Genomic DNA, 15,182 nt, shown 5'->3' with positions numbered 1-15,182 from the left:
TTGGACTACCCCTCACGAAACAGCTTCGTTATCCCTGAAACTGTTGCAGTGAAACTGACAGTTTGGCACTTTGGTCTCCAATATTCTCCCAAAATTCAGCGAACGAGCCCCACCTGTAAAGCTTACTGGAAGCTTAGCCCACTTTTTTGCTCCTAAATTTGGACCCGAAATTTGGCTGCCTACAGCCCTATCAAGGCTATGCTGCACATAATAATGTTTGTTTGATGAACGGTTTTGCTCCACGAAAGTAAAGAATTAAGGCTTTGGTGGATTCCGATATTCGGGCTGCAAGCTATACCCTCTGGAGTACCCTACAGTGGGTGATGTCACCCGACTTCCAGCGTGAACCTTGCTCTCACGATGTCATGTGGATCGATCGGATCATCAAGGCCTTTCCAGCGCATCTTCGACCCCGTCAATCCCGCAAGGGTTAGTACGCAACTCGCTAACGCCCTACCAGCCCAAGCCCAGTGGAGCATGAATCCTTGAAGAGACCATCCAGTGTGCCGTTTCAACCGCGTGGCCGTCCGGCCAGCGCCACATTCGTCGCTTTACTTAGTCAATAATGCTGTTGACTATTATTTCAGCTTTACCGTCCTTATAAAAAGGCTATCCCGCTCTCCCTCAGTCTAGTGGCTGCACGTTACTAGTCGTCTTGTGACATCGTCCTCTACATACATCATCGAACATACTACCCTTGCACGCGTATCTCAATTCACGAAACCCCATCTAGACTACATCCATCCCGCAAAATGGTCTTCTCTCTCTTCAAGTCCTCCAAGCAGGAGTCCAGCGCCCAAAATGCGGACCCCAAGTTCGACCCCAACACTCTCACAATGATCCAGCCGGGGTCTCCTAATGCGCCAATCGTGAACGCGAACGGTGTCGTCACTGAGCAGCCGGTTAGTATTCTCTACCTTCCACTGTGGAAATATCACGCTAAGTTCTCTTTCCAGGCTCGTCAAGAAGAGATGTCGATGCACTTGCGCGGTGGTGGTGGAGGTGGATTCTGCTGCGGACTGTGAGTTTGTCACAAGATAGTTGTACTGCATCATGTCGGAATAAAGCTAATGGAGTTGTTGGTAGTTGCGCCGGTCTTGCTTGCTTCGAGTGCTGCGAGATCTGCTGTTAGGCGATGACGAACCCCGTTGCGTTGCGACTACGATTGGTAGTTACACCATATACCCGGCAGATGATGAAGAAGGGAGCAGAAGAAGAATGAGGCAGGCGTTACGATTTGGTCACGGTAGCTCTACCGGCGGCATGATACGGTTGGCTTGATGGATTTGATACCTATGTTATACCCTGCGTTTCATGTTGCTAGATATTTTGGGATAGTCCCAACGAAACACGAATGATTGCATGATTTCACGATTTCATGGTCTCAAGGCTGGCTGTGCCTGTGACCCATATGTCGATTCTGCACAGTGCACCGCGAGCCTGAGCTTGAGTGCGCCAGTCCGCTAGACTCCCTCCTCAAGCCGCTGTTTCACCAGTCAATCTTATCCGGATCCACTCCTATTGTCTTGGTCTTGTGCAATTCCAGGCTGCTAGCCTCATACATTATCGTTCCGTCCTAATTGTAGCCGGCAATCTGGATCATTCCGCCGCTGGCAGAGTCCACAATCGTGCGCGTACATATTAGCTTCGCTCAGATCGCATTTTAGACTCGGGGTTCCCAATGCGCAATGATCGCGGCGGTAGACTTGAAAATCTTCAGGCAATTAGGGCACCTGTCGCGCAAATTTAGTAAAGGTATTATGTCACAGAGGCGAGTAGGAACGTACTGCGTTCTGCGTGCGCCCTGGCTCTCAGTATGAACATGCTTCTCAAACGCCTCCTTGGTCAGACAGCGCCTTCCCGCACGCACATACGTATTCTCCGGTGAACCTGTCGATGAAGTTCCCCGGGTTCCAGTCCTTGTAGATCCCTCGGCAGCTCGACGCCGGCGTTAGAAATCCCAATGGACAGGGGGCGACCAAGAGCAGAGGCGGCTAGGGTTCCGGATTCAAATTTCGAGTCAACACCAGCTCCAGCTGCAGATGCAGACGCAGATGCTGTCGCTGACGGCAACTCTGGAAAGTATGGTTGCGTCCCTTGCTCACCCAGCCCGGTATGTTTTTCTTATTTCGCTTATTTTCATTTCCGTTGCCAGTGAGCGTGGAGAAGTTTATGAGATCGCTCATCCCATTCTCCAGTCCCCTTTCTCTCAATTTTGTGACTCGACTTGTTCTACTTTATCCTGGCAGTGCGAGAGCTGCAGGAATTCCAGTGAAATAGGACGTCACGGAACAATTCAGCTGCTTGAATATTAACTATCAAAGAGCAAACGAGAAATGGATTCACTTGTAGGTGGAATAACTTATTCTGAGACAATGAATCACCCAACACCTACACGGAGCGATCGCAACCTGTTCAAACACATCCCATAATATCGGCCAACATATTTCCTCTCTATCTATTCCTCCTTTTTCATTTCTCCATCTAAAACCTCGAAAAAGGCAACCACTTACCCCTCAGAGTGATAACTGCCCAGTTGTTCCCCTGCTCATCTGTTTCCTTCTCAACCTTAGTCGAAAAAGAGATCGCACTCATGATCCCATCGCCAAACTTCTCATTCAGTACCGCCTTATACGCATACCCGTAGTTCTGCACGATCTCGTAAAGACGGTAGATGAGAGGCTCCTTTGGCGGCATCTCAACTGAGCGGCCGCGGTCGGGGAAGCCGGAGAGCTGTGCCTTCAGGGTCTCATGATCAATGTCGAGGAGAGACGAAAGCTTCTCGATGTCCTCAGGAGAGGCTTTGGCCTGGCCATAGAAGATGGCGGCGGTAGCGACCTCGTTACGGCCGATATGTTGGGCAATCTGTTCGAAAGAAAGGGCTTTTGTCGCTTTAGCGGAGAAGAGCGTTGCTGAAGAGGCGGGGAGGTTGGGGTGTTGGGTGGTCTGGAGTCGTTAGATACCGACTGCAAGTGAAGGGATTGGGATTTGTACGTCAAGAGTAGCGAGAGACATGATGCTGAAGGCTTCCAGTCTGAAATTTGAGATGGCTGAACGTTACTGAAGGTTTGCAGTGAGGTCAATCCGCTTTTATAGGTGGTTGACGTTATCGTTTCTCCAGGAGCCTGTGCGGGGTAGTTCCCCGCCGATGAGGGGTCAAAGATAAGTACTTAAATGATTTATTTCTGCTTGACTAACCCTAGGTTAGTCTACTGCCAGAGATAAATGGACAAGTGCTCAAGCGCTTTCAGTCTGGGAACATCAATTGCTCATTCTCTTCACGTCTAGGCCAGTGTTAATGGTCCGATTTCTAGGAATTGCTGCAAATATATTTCTGAACAGTCCAGTTGGAATAGATCCAACTGGGTGTCGGTTCTAATTGCCCCTTAAGCAGCTCGAACGTGAATGCACTGAAAAATACACGAGTCCTTTGAATTTGATATTTGCATCTTGGTTATCTGGTTCCAGAGAGTACTTGCCTCGCTTTTTGTGTTTAAGACTCAGGATCGGTGCTCGGATCGTTCTTCACATTCCCCGCCAATGACGTTGGCCAGTCGAGCTGTTGAGACACGACAAAAAGTTCCCTTCACTTAAGAATTCTCAGCCAAACGCATTTTATTCGCCCTTGCTGGATCGACGCAATTGACACAGATGTAGACTAGAGCTGGTTCGAAATGTTGACATTAGGATGCTCACTTTGTGCGTGAAGTTGGAAATGGAGCTGGTGAGCGAAGAATGTCAGTCCTTCAGTCAGATCAAGCGAGGACCGGGCATAGACCAGCAATCAAATGCAAAAGATGACTTCCATCCCATAATGAGCATACGGACTAACTGTTACTGTAGGTCTTCAGGGAAATTTGTACTCCGTAGACTGGCGATCGTTGTGCACCTTTCTGAGTGCTGGACGTCGGACCGAATTATTCCGATTTTTCGGAGACCGAAGACCGATTTCCTCCATCAATTTAAGCCGAAGACCGAAGTCCTCCTTCGCAAAATGCCGGTCCAAGTTCGGTGATTTCTCTAACGGTGAAAGTCAACACGAGCGCCCTTAGCTTTGTTCCTCTACCTGCACTGTGAACGCCTCCACCCAAAGATCTGCCATGGCCACCGAGGACGGTCCCCGGAAGCGCAGACGCCCAGCCCAATCCTGCGAGCAATGCCGACAGCGAAAGGTGCGCTGCGACCGCAACATTCCGTGTGGGCCTTGTACACGCGCACGATCTGTTCTTCACTGCTCGTACCGTGACAAGAGTCCATCGCCAAGTTCAGCTGGTGTAGAAAGCATCATCACCCCGCGCTCTGCTCAGCGTCCAGTCACGGAGGCCTTTCATGGGAGAACATCGGACCGCCCGACCCCGACAGACCTCGGGGATACGAATCTTCAATTTAAAGTAGACTTGCCTCTTATTCGGCATCGGATACAGTCACTCGAAGATCGATTGACAGCTCTAGAGAAGGGCTCTCACTTGCCCAAAGATGATCGGCGGCTGGAACAGACATTGCATGACCTCACCGAGAGAACACGCAACCTTGAACAACAGCTTAGCGCAACGCCATGGCAGTCACGAAGAACGCATGATAATGGTGATCTAACCGTCAACGATATTCCGCGGCGTCTTAATGTGACGGCCGGCAAGACAAAACTCCTCGGGCCGACTCATTGGATCCATAAGGCGGACAAAGTATGGCACGTCCTATTCTTTGCGGTGCGAAAAACTAACCCAGCGGCAGCTTCAAGTTGTGGAGTCATTAAATGCTAAAGAATCTGAAGCTTCTTTCAGAGAGCTGAAAGCTGATCTGACAAATATGGTCAAGGAATGCAGGGCCCTTCGAAAGTCCATCAAATCTCACAGAGCTGTGGCACTCGATGACCCTGTTCCTGATCTCCACAATACTATTCCGTCACAGCCTGTGTGCGACGAGCTGGTTCAATGCTATTTGCGCACATTCGAGCCGATATACCGTGTGCTGCATATTCCGTCTTTCTGGGAAAGTTACAGAGTCTTTTGGACGGAGCCCCAAAGCCTCCCCATGTCATTCCTGATGAAGCTAGTATTAATACTTGCAATCGGTACTGTTTTCTATCCGGACAGTACTAGTGGAATTGATAATCGGTTCACGCACTTCAAGGCGAAATGGGTGTATTCAGCTCAGTGGTGGCTCACAGGGCCGTCGGAAGAGACAACAGCTAGTCTAGATGGATTGCAAGTATATTGCCTGTTACTAACAGCGCGCAAAGTGTGCCGCATGGGAAAGTCAAGTTTGCTTTCTACGAACTCACTAATCGATATGGCCATGCGATTGGGACTTCACATTGATCCTGCCAATTTCCCTAATTTATCTGCCTTTGAGTCTGAGATGCGTGTCCGCCTATGGGCTACTATTCGTGAAATGGCCCTACAATCAGCATTGGAGTCGGGTCTGCCTTGCCGCTTTGGCCCAGGACTCGATCCGAGACCGCCCTTCAACCTGGATGATCGGGATATCGGTCCTAATATAGACCAAGTCCCTCCAACAAAGCCGCATATCCAGTGGACAGATATGTCCTTTCTATTGTTGCTTCAAGACTCGGTCAAGCTTCGCATGGAAGTTGTCCATTTCATAGCCAGTCCTGGTGAAAAGTCTTATCAAAAAGCCTTGCGGCTCACCGCGGATATGAGACAAGCTTGTCGCAAACTGGCTGATTTTACCCAGTCTTGTAAGAAATCACCGTCAGGTCTTGGGTTGCGGCCCACTGAATTTCATAAACGATTCCTGGATATGGATTTTCGCAGATACATCCTGGCCCTCCATGCGCCATTTATTGTGCAAGCTCGAAAGGACCCGCGATTCTTCTACTCACGCAAAGCCTCTCTCGAGTCTGCAATGGTCATTGCATCGTACGCTGATAGTTTGAATTTACCAGCAATTCCAGCAGACGATTTCTCCAAGATGATCCTCGCTGGTACCGGCAGCTTCAAGGGACCCTTAGGGCTGGACATTATCTCTGTTCTTGGCCTTGAGATTGTGACTCAATTGGAAGACGAATCTTCCGAGCAATCTTTGTTGGGCCCAGGAGAGGAAATTGCCAAGGCTACTCGTGCTCCTATTGTTCGAATACTTGAGCACATTCTCAGCCAACTTCTTCAGATCATCTCACTTGGAAGTCCCAACATGAAAAGCTATAATTTCCTCGCAGCGATACTGGCTCAGATCCGTGCTATGGAGTCGAACCAATGCATAAAGCGAGTTGTCTACGAGACTGTAAAGCAGGGTCTACATGAGTGCTATGCGCTGTTGCGGTCAACTATGGCTAGCATGCCTGGCAATGCAATGGCGGGAGAACCTGCTAGCACAGCTGTTGAAGCTACCCTTGGTTTGCCTGATCCGAATCTTACTCAATTTTCCCTACAGCCAGCGGTAAGTCTCTACTCTGTGGGATGAATATCTAAAAAGACCAATTGTTTCTAAACTTAAAGTAGGATCCTGCATTTGATCTCGATCTTGCTAGCCTTTTATGCTTCGAGGGTATTGGTGTCCCCAGCAATCCTTATTTGTGAATTGAGTCAGTGCATAAAACCTGGTTCATGCTATTCTGGATTGAATTATACTATATTTTCCCAAATGTCCATTGTCTCCTCGTTATCTACGGCTTTTCACTGTGGCAAGCTCCCCATAGGACTGTATGGTTGAGTTCATGGCCCAAAAGGAAGAAGACGAAGGAGGGGAAGGAGGCGAAACTTCTGGGGCTGACAACAGGTCAACTTGGAGCTCCATGCCTTGATCGATATCCCATACATGCGCTGTTTCTGCCTAACATTCTAGGGCTGTTTGACTGTTGCGCTGACTCAAGAATCTGTGGCATCGCCCCAGAGCTTTTTTGGCCGAACTCCTTGCCCGAGCTCAAATTACATCTCGGCCTCTATTATCTTTATTATCAAGACCGATCCCGAGGTCGCTGCCGATCCCGAGGTCTCCTTGGGCCTCGCATCCCAGGGGTAGGCTAGTATAAACCTCAGATTTTCGACAGAATATCAGGATGAGCAACACTAGTAATGGCATTGGCGCTCTTTCACGTAGAGTCAGAGCCAATATAATATTCGCTGTGCGTGAGGATTCCACGGAGAGTCCATTGCTCCGCCTCCAGAGGTACCTGAGCCCACACCCTTTCCAGACAGCGGAGCACGAGCCGGATAGTGGCCCTAGGAGCTAGGTCCTCTCTTCTGTACATTTGGATATGTCAACGCTTTTTGGTTCGTTTCCCTTGACCTCGTGTTTCTGTGCTAACCACAAGTCCAGCGGTTATCAGGATTACTATATCACATATCAACTGAGCGACTACAGTGCTTCTGGCATTGCCTTAAGCTGGAGTAACTGATGATTTGTTTCTTTGCCTAATTGATGAGAATTGCCTCTTTGAGCAGAAAGATATACATAGATAAAGCAACCCATCTGAAGAATACTGTATTGTCCATGGGTAGGCACAGGTAAAAGCGTTTGCGGGCAAATCCGGGATCTTCCCTTTAACCCTACCTAATCTTCTATTTATATACATGTTCTCGTCGATGCTCATGTTGAGGCATATCAGCTAGTAAGCATATTATTGGATATATCCAGATGGTGCCTGGTTCTTTTGATACATGATTTATTTTCACTAATATCCCACCGACCGCGAATCTCTTGCGTACTCGAGCACGCAGCTTAACGATGAGAACGGCTCGGTCCGGAGCACGTGTACGCACCTCAGCCCTAAAAGACTCAACTACTCCGTACCTAAGCAACAGTGTAATTCGTAACTACTGGCGTTTCGGTCTCCCAGGTTTGCCGTGCCGTCTATCGCTAAGCACAGTACCTGACTGGCTAGACCGCCACCAGTGACCACGGCCTAGTCGGATCGGCGTACTACGGCCAGTAGGGGATGAACTAGACGGGACGTATGTACTCAGCCCAGTTGCGTAATGTATAGCCAGTCATTCCAAATGCCTTGTACGCACCCTGGCCTGGCTGTCCCAGACCCTCAGGCTTTTAGTTCGGCAGCTCGCTATAGTTCTCTGCGTAACCCCTCTGTTTCAATGCCATCTTGCTTCTGCAAGCCTAATGCGCGTTGGAAGAGTGAAAATGTCATCTGATCTATTTCGATATATGCAAGTGAATATATATGCAAGAGTACAAGGCAGCGAGAAACTGTCGATAGGCTCTCTTGAACTCTAATGAACTAATGAACAATACTCAAACGCCGTTGGTGAGAACAAAGTCTGCGAGCATCACACACGTTATATTTGAAAGCACATAGTCTGGGAGTCACTCCCTTGCTCGGTAATCAGGATGGTTGGCGGTTAGTGCGAGGACTGGCCATTATTATTGCTTTGCGCACCGGCACTGTACGATGAAGCCGCAGCAGTCAGCCTCATGTTTAACAGAACGACCATCAGCGAAACAAACAATGACATACTGGTAAATCTTCTTGCAGACAAAATAGATGGCCGTTCCCACGAGGGCAACTTTGACCAAGCCCCCTCTGCCGCCAGCACGAGGGTTGAGACCTCGTATGTAGTTCTGGCGAAAAAACCGGCTACCTCGACCGGCGAAAGAAGGCGCTGAGTTGTAGTAGGTGCAAGGGGAATGCATCTTGGCTCTCTTTGGTGAAGGCTTTGGAGACAGCCTTTCTGGTGTGAAGGGATAGTGAGATGAAGAGGGGCGAGGAAAGTCTATAGTGTGAGCAATATATCCCAGGTTCGGATATACGACAGGGACCGGCGCTAATGCCAAACGCCGAGTCCGAAATGTCCGCAACTACGAACTTTACCCTCTGACTCCACCGCAGTCACGTGTGACCCACTCAACTGGCAGAATGCAATATACAACCATGATGTATCCTACCCTTGAATTTTGCATTTATTGCAGCTAGTATAGATCGCTCTCTGTTAATAAATACCTTGCTGTTGCTTGCCTTTAGTATTAATAAATTGAGTAGTACATATGCAGCCAAACCTGCATGGGGATCACGTTCGAACAACACTCTCTCATGTGTTCAATCTTCTGCGAGCGTTGGACACTTAATAGCTGACCTTGTCTGGACTTCGCTTCAGTGTCCATCTGCCATCGCGCAAAGTTCCCATCCAAAATGACTACGTTTCATTTCAATGGCCAACAGCTAGATAGTGACCTAGTGACTTCAATTTCTTCCCTTCTTGACGATGTCAATGTCCCGAGTCTGCTTTGGGACAATTATTAACCGTCTACGGAGTTCCAGCAGATGTTGATGTGAGTATGCTATTCTGGTATGACTGCCTTCCTATACCACTTACACTGGCAGGGCGTGTCCTTCGTCGTACTAGATGCGCTTATCGAAATATCCCTCTCTACTGGCTTTTGGCCCTGCTCTCGACCTTTCGCCTGCCCACATTCGAATTCGCGCCAGCCGCCCTATAGACACCGTCACATCGATGATGAGCTTGCGATATCGTTGTACCGGATATCTGATGTGCTCCGGGAATTTCCTGAAATTGTGGCTACTCTAGACCACACCAAGCTGAATATTATGTGCGCGTCTGACGCGAGGCTTCCTCCAGCTACCCTAGGTCGCGGTCGAGGGCGCTTTCCACACTTTATTTCCGTCCGAATTCCAAGCGCCTCGAGAAATTGTGAGGCTCTTATTCTGTTGCTTTGTCGGAATTACGGAACTGCCTGCGAAGCTTACTGGATGGCGATCTTGACGTATATGCTAGAGTACGTTGATGGAACAGATATTCTCGACAAAGAAAATCTGAGAGACAGATATAAACAGTTTTACCATGCCTTAAAGCTGGGTGATCCGGCGATGTATTCAATTCTGAAGGACCTCCGCCGTAATTTTAAAGAGACGGCTCCCCAAGTCAAACAAAGTTGACCGATACGACTCATGGTGTCTAGTTCAGTGGTTCGCTTTCCCTCAAACTGCCGTCAAGTCAATGCAATGCACAGCGCCGCCTGAGGCATCGTAGCTGCGTTGCAGGGATAGTGGGAAGGGAGGCAAGATATTACGGCTGGCCAAGCCGTAAAACTTCTTTAATTGGCTGCCCTTATCCACGCGGCCTCTAGATGGGGCTATTCAGCATGCACGAAGCGGCCTCCAGTGGATGTGGGGTGTGGGATGCCTGTACCGCTTCACGACCACGCCTTCAGTCTACCGGATGGAAGCCCGACACAGGCTGGCGTACTCTATCTTAAGTGAACATCCCAGACTGTCTCGCTGTATCTGATCAAACTGCCTAAGGCATTTATTGGCCTGAGACACCTGTCGGTTTGGCCTCGAGCGCTCTACACCCCGCGAGTGGCCGACAACCTTATTCCCATGATCATACTCGCGCCTCGGGTATGATATGCCCAGAGAGTCTGCTAACGGGGACTGTGTCATAGCCACGATCAGCAGAATTACAGAGAGTGACAGCTTCGCCGCGGCTGACGGACTTATAAGAAGGATCTGAACAATCGGTATTGGACATCACCAACCTGCCACTAATGCTGGTCGAAAGTCGTCACACTTTTATCAAAACAAAGCTTTTGCGCTTATCGATGTGGTCCGTCCACGCGGGCAAATGGATAATATTTCCTTATCAAAGTGCTTTTCATATTCACATTCAACCAGCCCCCGACCTGCCCGTTCCTCTTCTTGGAATAAACGCCGGAGCACCGCTCTGACTATCCTTCTTTCTCCAGAAACGCCGAAGACACTACTCCTCCGCGTTTGATGGACCGATCTAGCATTGTCCTCCTGTCCCAACTGACTGGCCTGTTAACAGCTGGTGGTCCCTTGGTACTCCCCTTGCTCGAGGCGCTCTTCGATTATCACAGAAATGGCGAGACATTCAACAGGAGCTCCGGGAGGAAAGAGACGAAGCCCAAAGAGTTCTCGAGGAACAGCGAGTGCGAGCAGATACAAGCGAGAGGAACGTGATGCTGCAAGAGAGCAACTACAAAATTTGGCATGTCAATCCCATGGAGCAAAGACAGCAAGAAGGCAGCGATTACTGAACGAGGATGACGCCTTTTCGCTAGTGAGACGCCCAAGAACGAACCAAATACAGCCGACGACTTGACAAGGATCCCATTGTTGATGAAAACACGAATTGATCTCCAAGCCAACAGAAATGCTGCTGATTCGGGCGTGAAAGCTGCGGCAGCTGGGGACAATCACAAAATCTGGGCGAAAATTGTTTCGATCCTGAAATGTCGATGAAGAACAGGCCGAAGCAGATTTGATTGAGTCCTTTAAAGACACGGAGTAGTATGTTAGAACTGGGAAACAGGAGACTTTCATTATCATGTCACTCTGTATGCCAACTGTCTGAGTGAGATCTTATGCTGTCGCCTCTAAGGAATGTTATTACCCTGAATTCAGAGGAATAAGGTGATTTTGTAAACTGTACGGCAAGCTGACATGAATGAGAATGCGAGGTGTCCAAGTGCCGGCACTGAAGAGCAGGACCTACCAAAGCTACTAAAGCAGCCTAGTCACCCTAGAGCACGTCACCTTGGATCGTGTTGCACCTCACTTGTTTCTCCACTCAATGCTGCCATACAAAGGCGAATAATTCCATTGAACTACTCATACCCCTGCAGAAACCGGACATGAAGATATTAAGCAAATATATGCGTTTCACATTTGGCATACCGAGGTCCCTAGGTTTATCCGCAAGGCGCTTCCATCGAGATTTCGTATTATCATCTAGATCAGTTTCAGGACTCTTTTCAACCTGCAAAAGTCCTCATACAAGACTAATGAGCTCCTCGAGCGCGCAGCAGTTCTGTACTGACCTTTTTGAGTACATCAGCGGTCGCTGGCTATGGGACGAAGAGCAGCAACTTCGCAATCGGTTTTCTCCCTTTGACATACCTGAACTTCAGAAAGTGGCCGCGAGCAGCGTTGGAGCAAGCAAATGTGTTGGAATTACGAAACTCGCCGAAGGCTCGTTCAACAAGACTTTCAAGCTTACTATGGACAATGGGATGAATGCAATTGCTAGGATTCCTCATCGTATTGCAGGGCCTCGGTACTACATGACAGCTTCTGAAGTCGCAACCATGAAATTTGTGAGAATGATACTTGTTTTCCTAATCTCTGGATTAGTCGGTTCTAACGTATGACCAGGCACGCAGCATCTTCCAAATTCCGACCCCCAAGGTGTTTGCCTGGAGTGCTGATGCGTGTAATCCTGTCAGTCCGAATACATTATCATGGAGGAGGCCGCTGGAGTAAAATTGGATTATATTTGGGATGATCTTTCTCTGGAACAGAGGATAACGATAATGAAGGACCTTACTTCCTTGGAGAAAAAAATGGCCTCAGTATCTTTCAACAGGTCAGGCGATGATGCAAGCATTGCCCCTATTCATATCACTAACGGAAACCTAGTTACGGCAATCTGTACTATGCCAGCGAGATTATACCAGGCCCTTCAGCAGCTGAAGTTGTTGGTGATGTGCCAGCGGATATCAAAAACACAGTGATGCGTCGATTCGCCATCGGGCCGGTTGCAGAGAGGGCGTATTGGAACAAAGAATGCGCAACAATGAATTTAGACAGAGGCCCATGTATGTATCTTTCTTCCTTTGTTTGATTTCTTCTGATTTCTCAAAGGGAAACATCCGCAAGATTATACTATTTCCCTAGCTCATCGAGAGCTCAAATCGGTCACACAGTATGCAGTTCCGAAACCGCAGGATGACCCCTTGGTAACCTCTGCGACGCAGAATTCTCCCAGCAGCCATATTTCGTTGCTTCACCAGCACCTGAAAGTTGCCCCATACCTCCATCCAAATGACCCAGCTGTCGTCGCACCTCATATATGGCATACGGACCTCCATGCAGCAAATATATTTGTTCAAGATGGGTGTATATCCAGCGTGATAGACGGGCAAGGCACCTGGGATGCCCCTTTGATCCTCCAGGCGCGCCATCCGCGGCTGATTGAATATCATGGGGATATTGTATTAAAGGCTCCCGCAAATTTAAAGGACCTTGAGCCAGATGACAAAAATAAAGTAAAAGGACAAATGAGCAAGTCTAGTATTCTTTACCTTTACGAGAAGCAGACTGCCAAGGAGGTCCCTCTTTTAAACAAAGTCCTCCGTAATAATCATGGTCGAATAATGTGCGAACCTATACAATTGTTGGCGATACTTGGGGCGATGATATTCTGCCCTTAAGGGAATCCTTAATCCGAATAAAGAAGTAAGTGCGCCCTATATCCCGGAATTTGTCAAGCCTAGTCTAAATCAGCTGCAGATATTGGAATGAACTGGGGTTTGACTTCCCTTGTCCCATTCATTTCACAGAGGATGAGCTTCGTATCCACTCAGAGGAAAGTGAGGGGTTAAACGAAGTTCAAGAATTTTGGACTGTTTCCTTTATTATCTCTCGGGACGGGTGGACCCCTAAACATCTCTATAATGATGCTCTCGCACTCTCTGTGGAGTTGCGAGAAACTGGTCTAAAATCTTATGACAGAAAAGGAGAGGGAGGATTTCAGAAAACAAACACAGTGGGTTGAAAGGCAGGATGTTGAGAGAAGGCGATAGTGCTACCCCTAGGCGAGGTACCCGCCTTCGTGCCGCAATATGAGAGTGTCACAATCCCAAACAATCTAGGGCTAACTTGCAATCATGGTATAGTGCTGATTTCGTGACGGTTGAACCAAATTCCCAAGGACCCAAACAAACTCGGAATTATCTGTGAATATGACGATTCTATTATCGACATGTCTGAAATCACTGGGGTCATCACAAGTTGATTCTTCTCAAGTCCTCCATCCAGCCTGATGTGTCTACGTCATCTAATTTGGTTGTAACCGGTTGGGTGAACATCGCGCCTGTTGGGTTGTTACTGCCTAGCAGTTCGACACATCACTCATAACTCTTTGAGTTCTGTCAAGCACATTGCTGATCGGTTGCCGCTCTGAAATTCTGGACCAACGCCCTTGCAACGATTCCGATGCCTTCCAGCAAAACTTCAGCTCCCTTCAGCTCCTCGGCCTGGTCTCCTTGAAACTATGTCGCTGAGCATTGGACGAGTGGACTGTTCGAATACGTTTCGGCGCCTGCACAGTTACAAATCGAGATTTGCCGATCTGATTTTTGCATTGCAGCGCGCCATATATGAAACTAGTTGGCACAAATCTGCCCAAGCACCAAAGGGTAACGAGAAGAAATTATAGATACTATCTGCCACAAGGGGCTCAATCCGTCCAGCGACTGGATGATAAAGGAGCACGTGGATGCACTTGGCAATATTCCATGTGACTGGTGGCAGAAATGGATCGCGGGAGAGCATGTTTACGGAGGTCAAGAGAATGTCTGAGGGAGGCAGACCATTGATCAAACGCTTCGTTGATACAGTGCAGGAGCCGCGGCGAAGAAGCGCAATGGAGGACGTTGGGAAGCCGCGGCAAATGCCCTACTTGCAATGTTAAGGGGAATTCTGGCCTTCAGGCCGAATGAAAGGCTCACTTCTACGGAACTCATTGACTCTGAATGGATACCGAGATGGGCTGTGCAACTCCGAGGAGTGGTTGCGTAATGTCTTAGTGTCTTGACTTTTTTATTTGCATTACACTTTACGAGACACTGATGGCAAATTGATCTATATAGAGCCGCTCAAGTGGGTTAGATTTAGTTATGTGATTGAACCTCCGTGCATGGCCCAAGAATCTTGTCTAGTACTTTGCCAGCAGTATTTAGTTGGATGGGTTTGTTTTGCTTTTGTTCTACAAACCTATCAGCTTGTTGTGTCCGAATAAGTAATATGTACCTCTTCTGACAGCATTTATAGGAGAAGGAATCTTGTCCATGCAGTCCGTGTGAGTAGGATCCAAGAATGGACGATTCACTGATATTCCAGCTTACTTGCATAGCAAAAGCATCCGCAAATTCTGGAGCGAGCATTTTGGCTCCTTTCAATTGTGATTAGGCCGCCGAACAGAAGCTACTGATTGTACTGATTGTCGGCTAGGCTGCTATGCGCAGGCTTAGCTTTGCCCAGGTCAAAATTCAGATATCGGCTCTAAGTAGGATCTTTGATATCCTCATATCGCTTTCAAGCTATTTGGCGACATCCGTGTCATATGGCCCACTATCAACATCCTGCTCTATCATGTATAGTTGCATTGTCCAAGGACCTGACCCAGGTACGCTAAACATGACCAGAAACGGTGTCAACGGCAACG

The 15,182-nt window shown here is 48.4% G+C and overlaps 6 protein-coding genes across 6 annotated transcripts; 4 read left to right on the top strand and 2 right to left on the bottom strand.

Annotated features, from left to right (window-relative positions):
- Positions 1 to 146: 146 nt before the first annotated feature.
- On the top strand, positions 147 to 1,847 carry BDW70DRAFT_136658 (uncharacterized protein). Its single transcript, XM_073736899.1, has 4 exons — positions 147 to 902; positions 957 to 1,021; positions 1,087 to 1,731; positions 1,786 to 1,847. Exons 1-3 carry the CDS (start codon positions 753 to 755, stop codon positions 1,130 to 1,132), a joined length of 261 nt encoding a protein of 86 aa, XP_073595847.1. The 5' UTR covers positions 147 to 752; the 3' UTR covers positions 1,133 to 1,731; positions 1,786 to 1,847.
- Positions 1,848 to 2,399: 552 nt separating this feature from the next.
- cyn1 (putative cyanate hydratase) lies at positions 2,400 to 3,159 on the bottom strand. Its single transcript, XM_073744247.1, has 2 exons — positions 2,995 to 3,159; positions 2,400 to 2,946 (listed from the first exon to the last, which is right to left on the bottom strand). The coding sequence occupies exons 1-2, from the start codon at positions 3,013 to 3,015 to the stop codon at positions 2,485 to 2,487; spliced, it is 483 nt and encodes a 160-aa protein (XP_073595846.1). The 5' UTR covers positions 3,016 to 3,159; the 3' UTR covers positions 2,400 to 2,484.
- A 271-nt stretch (positions 3,160 to 3,430) lies between these two features.
- BDW70DRAFT_54390 (uncharacterized protein) lies at positions 3,431 to 6,779 on the top strand. The gene is made up of 3 exons (XM_073744246.1): positions 3,431 to 4,682; positions 4,732 to 6,399; positions 6,462 to 6,779. The coding sequence occupies exons 1-3, from the start codon at positions 4,101 to 4,103 to the stop codon at positions 6,537 to 6,539; spliced, it is 2,328 nt and encodes a 775-aa protein (XP_073595845.1). The 5' UTR covers positions 3,431 to 4,100; the 3' UTR covers positions 6,540 to 6,779.
- A 1,307-nt stretch (positions 6,780 to 8,086) lies between these two features.
- On the bottom strand, positions 8,087 to 8,656 carry BDW70DRAFT_136646 (uncharacterized protein). Its single transcript, XM_073736898.1, has 2 exons — positions 8,432 to 8,656; positions 8,087 to 8,358 (listed from the first exon to the last, which is right to left on the bottom strand). Exons 1-2 carry the CDS (start codon positions 8,605 to 8,607, stop codon positions 8,316 to 8,318), a joined length of 219 nt encoding a protein of 72 aa, XP_073595844.1. The 5' UTR covers positions 8,608 to 8,656; the 3' UTR covers positions 8,087 to 8,315.
- Positions 8,657 to 9,103: 447 nt separating this feature from the next.
- BDW70DRAFT_168346 (uncharacterized protein) lies at positions 9,104 to 9,868 on the top strand (the record flags this gene model as incomplete). The annotated part of the gene is made up of 3 exons (XM_073742440.1): positions 9,104 to 9,191; positions 9,227 to 9,243; positions 9,296 to 9,868. 3 exons carry the CDS (start codon positions 9,104 to 9,106, stop codon positions 9,866 to 9,868), a joined length of 678 nt encoding a protein of 225 aa, XP_073595843.1.
- Positions 9,869 to 11,739: 1,871 nt separating this feature from the next.
- Positions 11,740 to 13,539, top strand: BDW70DRAFT_168345 (kinase-like domain-containing protein; the record flags this gene model as incomplete). Its single annotated transcript, XM_073742439.1, has 8 exons — positions 11,740 to 12,051; positions 12,110 to 12,142; positions 12,181 to 12,320; positions 12,374 to 12,552; positions 12,599 to 13,130; positions 13,169 to 13,192; positions 13,247 to 13,430; positions 13,474 to 13,539. The coding sequence occupies 8 exons, from the start codon at positions 11,740 to 11,742 to the stop codon at positions 13,537 to 13,539; spliced, it is 1,470 nt and encodes a 489-aa protein (XP_073595842.1).
- Between the last annotated feature and the right edge of the window lie 1,643 nt (positions 13,540 to 15,182).

This window comes from Aspergillus foveolatus, assembly GCF_047715535.1.
Source record: "Aspergillus foveolatus strain CBS 279.81 unplaced genomic scaffold BDW70scaffold_25, whole genome shotgun sequence".
NCBI lineage: Eukaryota > Fungi > Ascomycota > Eurotiomycetes > Eurotiales > Aspergillaceae > Aspergillus > Aspergillus foveolatus.
This window is presented reverse-complemented; position numbering and strand designations above follow the sequence as displayed.

Excerpts from the sequence above, each read along its gene's own strand:
- BDW70DRAFT_136658 (XM_073736899.1), top strand. The coding sequence starts at position 753 with ATGGTCTTCTCTCTCTTCAAGTCCTCCAAGCAGGAGTCCAGCGCCCAA. Across the intron at positions 903-956 it reads GTGTCGTCACTGAGCAGCCG|GCTCGTCAAGAAGAGATGTC; the intron begins GTTAGTATTCTC and ends TTCTCTTTCCAG. Across the intron at positions 1,022-1,086 it reads GGTGGATTCTGCTGCGGACT|TTGCGCCGGTCTTGCTTGCT; the intron begins GTGAGTTTGTCA and ends AGTTGTTGGTAG.
- cyn1 (XM_073744247.1), bottom strand. The coding sequence starts at position 3,015 with ATGTCTCTCGCTACTCTTGAC. Across the intron at positions 2,947-2,994 it reads TGTCTCTCGCTACTCTTGAC|ACCACCCAACACCCCAACCT; the intron begins GTACAAATCCCA and ends TAACGACTCCAG.
- BDW70DRAFT_54390 (XM_073744246.1), top strand. The coding sequence starts at position 4,101 with ATGGCCACCGAGGACGGTCCCCGGAAGCGCAGACGCCCAGCCCAATCC. Across the intron at positions 4,683-4,731 it reads GGATCCATAAGGCGGACAAA|CTTCAAGTTGTGGAGTCATT; the intron begins GTATGGCACGTC and ends ACCCAGCGGCAG. Across the intron at positions 6,400-6,461 it reads AATTTTCCCTACAGCCAGCG|GATCCTGCATTTGATCTCGA; the intron begins GTAAGTCTCTAC and ends AACTTAAAGTAG.
- BDW70DRAFT_136646 (XM_073736898.1), bottom strand. The coding sequence starts at position 8,607 with ATGCATTCCCCTTGCACCTACTACAACTCAGCGCCTTCTTTCGCCGGT. Across the intron at positions 8,359-8,431 it reads GTCTGCAAGAAGATTTACCA|TGCCGGTGCGCAAAGCAATA; the intron begins GTATGTCATTGT and ends TTCATCGTACAG.